Below are 4054 nucleotides of genomic sequence, written 5' to 3'. Positions count from 1 at the left end.
TCACATGCTTCCTGACGGGCCAGGGGAAGCCGGCGGGGCCGACATTTTATCGGGGGAGCATCTCCCGTCAGAATGTCATGTTCCACCAACTGAGTCCGACCCACCTGGTCTTCCCTCAGAGCAAAGCTGTCCTTAAAGTCCATGAGCAGCTGCCACAGTTGTTCTTGCTGCTGGGTGTCCAAACCCCTACAGTTCTCTGCCCAGATCTTCCGCACCATGGTTATTGACACATCTTCTGTCTCATGAGGCACCCACCCTGGGAGTACAGGGTTTGTAGGTGTGGGGGCTGTTGTGGCAGCAATCTGGTTGGTCTGAGGTGAGATGTGTTGAACAGCTGCAATCTGAGGTTCTGTGTGACAGACCACAGGCTCCATCAAAACTGGATCAGAAACTGTGGGCATCAGCGGAATGAGAGGGCCTTCCTTAAAACTCCATGTCCCCCCACCTAAATCCAACTGGCACCCCGCAGCCCTTAAAAAGTCCAACCCCAATATGCACATGTCCTGCACCTCTGCTACCCACACAGGATGGGTGATAGATCGGCCACCTACATTAACAGTCATTGTCCCCCTCCCCTTCATAGGTGCCATGTCCCCTGTGACTGTGCGCAGCTGCACTGTAGTGGGCTGAATCTGAGTCCAGTCTGTCACCACATCAGGCCTCACTAGTGTTACTGTGGAACCAGTGTCAATTAGGGCCGTGCAGGGAGTCCCTCCCACTGTGACTGGGACATAGCAAAAATCACCAACACACGTACGGCCAACCACCGCAACCATAGTCACTTGGCCTTGGCTCGCAGCCATTTCTGGGGAAGTCTGGGACAGGGCCCCCTGTTGGTGCTGTTGGGCCCCACCTGCTGGTGATGAAGGTGTGGAGGCTACGGTAAGGGTCTGCGATGCCTCCCCCATGCAGACCCTGCGTCGTTTCCCTGCTTCTTGGCTGCCTTAGGACAACGTCTGAGGAGATGCCCTGGTTGGCCACAGCCCCAACAAAGGACAGGGGCTCCAGAGGAGTCCTGCACCGACACCGCTCGAACCATTTCCACCAACTCTGAGACCCAAGCAGGTTTCTCCTGGTTCAGCACTGTCCCCTCCGCAGATCTGCATGCTGGTAGTTGTCCTCTCTGGTCATCTCCAGCTGCTACTCCAAGCAAGCACTCCCTCTCCACTGCTAAATCCAAAGCGTCTTGTAGGGATTGGGGGTGCATCAGCTGGACCTGCACACGCAGCTCCGGAGGTGACAGAGCTCTGATGAATTGATCTTTCGCCAATTCATTCTGTACACCTGAAGGCATGTGTGCATACGCTCTCCGTGTGAGGCTCTCGATGTCATTAGCCAAAACACGCAAGGGTTCACCCGGAAACCTGCTCCTGTTGCTTAGTTTATTTTTAAAGATGTCTGGCTGTACACATTGTCCAAACCGCCTCTTCAGCGCTCCGACTAAGGCATCATAGTCTTTTCTGTCCTCGGAGCCGAGCAGCAACAGGCAGTCCAATGCATCGTCTTGTAGGCAGAGAGCTAGCTGCAGGGCTTTATGCTCCCCTGTCCATCTTCCAGCCTGTGCCAGCAGCTCAAACTGTGCATGGAACGCCTCCCAACTTGACCTACCGGAGTACTTGGGCGTCTTCAACGGGACAGCGATATTATGGCCGCCGCCATCGTTGTAACAGTNATGACAGGTGTTATGTCATGTTAATGAAAGTGTCATGTCAGTCTTATTCAACCCCCTTCAAATAAAGTGTTACCTTGAATTTATGTCTCCAACAAGTGTTTTCACATGCTAAAAAGCTGAAAGCCATGGGGTTCATTCGCAAACTTTAAAGTGTGTACACTGCAATAATAATCTCACCAACCATTTTTGGTCTAGTTTCTAGTGCAAATATCTTGACATAAGACAAAAGGAACTTGCAAGTAAATTTTCAGGAGATATAGGAGCCTGTTTTAAGTCAATAAATCCTTAATATAGTTGAAAAAGGACAAGTTACATATATAAAATAATCTGCTAGTGGAAGTAGTACCTGTTTTCTTTAATCGGTGGTGAGAAATGATTGACTTAAGCTCCTATATCTTGCTGAAAAGTTACTTGTAAGATAGCTTTGTCTTGTTGCAAGTGTACTAAGAGATTTGCACTAAAACCTAGACTTGTGTTTTTGCCGTGCACGTGCTCCCATACATTAAACACCAACGCCATGCTTTGAAATTACTTCGGATCATTGCGTTACTCACCAGTCCATTGCATGTACTTATCGCAGCACTCCCCTTCATGGAGGTCCCGTCCCACACCTCGCCTAGATAATGACACCAGGGGACTCCGGGCCGATGGATCTTGGCCCCTTCCAGGCCACCGTACCTCCTCTCTGTGGTGAACCCCGGAGCCAGCAGGTTTGGGTTAAGGGTGAGGTTAAAGTGCAAGCTGTGGCCGCCGTGCAGAAACTGGTAGAAGACTCGGCCGCCGTCGGCTCTCTCCTCGGAGGTTTCCCGGCGCTGCACGCGGCGGGCATGGTGAGACAGGATGTTTGACAGGAAGTGGCCTCTGGCATCGACTCTGGTGGGGTGAACCACTTCATACGGAGGCAGGTCATGTAGAAATCCCTCTGTAAAAGCCACGGTGGGAAAGCATTATGTTTGGGAAGATGGGCAAATATATCATGGGAATGAAGAGAGTAATTAAACAATTAAGGGTCTGTAAAGCTGTAAATTAGACTCTGAAACTTTAAACCACGTCGCATGACTGCATAATCGCGTCATTTATGGGCTTGCATGCAGACGCAGTCTTCCATTAATGCTTCAAAACCTAATTTCCTTTTCACCATTTGGCTTTTGCTTTCATGTGCAGTGGGTTAATTATGGCTTTTGAAATTTGTTCTAATGGAAATGATCCTTAATTTCCTCCAACCTGAAGTGGATGCAGCAGGATCAAAAGATGAGTCTCTAAGAGCTCCAGGAGATTGATAAGAACGAAGGAATTTTGCCTGCAAAAGGTGACCTTCCCACTCAACAACCGTATTGATATTAGTGTAATAATAGTACATATTATTCAACAGCTCCTCTAGAGAAAAGTGGGGGAATGTGGACTAGTTAACCCGGCATGACATCATAACGTCTTAGAGCTCAATTAGAATAAAAAAAACAAAAAACTTTTGAATCCATTCAAGTGCTGCTGGAGAGAAGATGCACAAACTGCACTATCCTTAGTAGTTGAACTCAAATCTTTTTAGTTCAAATTTATTTTTGTGTCTGTAACTCAATCAGTAATAATTTGCACATTTTTTAAGTGGCATCATGTGGACTGCCTTAAAGCAGTCGGCAGATTACTTACAAAACACTGCAGCCAGAGTGATCCCAGTTTAGAGAAGAAGTGAGAACGTTTCAAACAAATAGTCGAGTTGACAACTTGCTACAAAAGCTACATTCACAGGAAACTGTGTTTGACTTTTTCACCCCAACCAAAAAAAGCTGTTTTGTGCCACTTCCATATGAGGCACTGAACTGAAAATAATATAATCCTAAAAATGTTGAAGTGCGTTTGTGTCGGTGAAGCGCGTCGCAGCACATCCTCACCACTCCTGAGTCTGACACCCAAACAGACTCTTCTATAAAAGTTTCTGTCACAAAAGGTCGTTACTGTTAGGCGCATTTTCAAAGTGCGACTGTGCGTGTCCGGTAATGGCTGGAAGTTGTGTGAAGCGCTTTGGGGTTCTCCGGACTAAACAAAGCACATCAGTTTACCATTTATTAGAACACGGCGACAATACTGTTGGCTCTCATCGCTCAAAGTCTTTGAAATCGATCCGTAGACGGAACATCAATTATTCCTTCCTTAAAAAGTGTTCGACATCAATATTCTTCATCTGTGCATGTAGGTCACTTTGGGGGTGGCAAATTGCTCACACAGACGTCTGATTGCAGCCGCATCACTCAGTGGTATGAATGACCATGCAAAATATTAAATTCAGCAAAACACTGGAATTGGGCAGCGGTGGAGAAAGTACTCAAAAAATGTACTTAAGGAAAAGTAAAAATACACAGACAAAAATGTACTCAAGTAAAAGTA

At 47.2% G+C, this 4054-nt stretch overlaps 1 protein-coding gene across 2 annotated transcripts in view; it reads right to left on the bottom strand.

Annotated features, from left to right (window-relative positions):
- The window catches only part of adamts7 (a disintegrin-like and metallopeptidase (reprolysin type) with thrombospondin type 1 motif, 7), a 154169-nt gene that overhangs the window by 140984 nt on the left and 9131 nt on the right, over positions 1-4054 (bottom strand). For both annotated transcript variants that reach the window (XM_015040163.1, XM_015040164.1), the window contains exon 2: positions 2227-2594. In XM_015040163.1, the coding sequence (XP_014895649.1) occupies positions 2227-2594 (368 nt within the window). The remainder of the gene's footprint in view (positions 1-2226; positions 2595-4054) is intronic.

Source organism: Poecilia latipinna, unplaced genomic scaffold (assembly GCF_001443285.1).
Source record: "Poecilia latipinna isolate Pla-1442-1.1 unplaced genomic scaffold, P_latipinna-1.0 Scaffold498, whole genome shotgun sequence".
NCBI classification, from domain to species: domain Eukaryota; kingdom Metazoa; phylum Chordata; class Actinopteri; order Cyprinodontiformes; family Poeciliidae; genus Poecilia; species Poecilia latipinna.
Note: the sequence above shows the minus strand (reverse complement) of the source record. Positions and strands in the feature narration are given on the sequence as shown.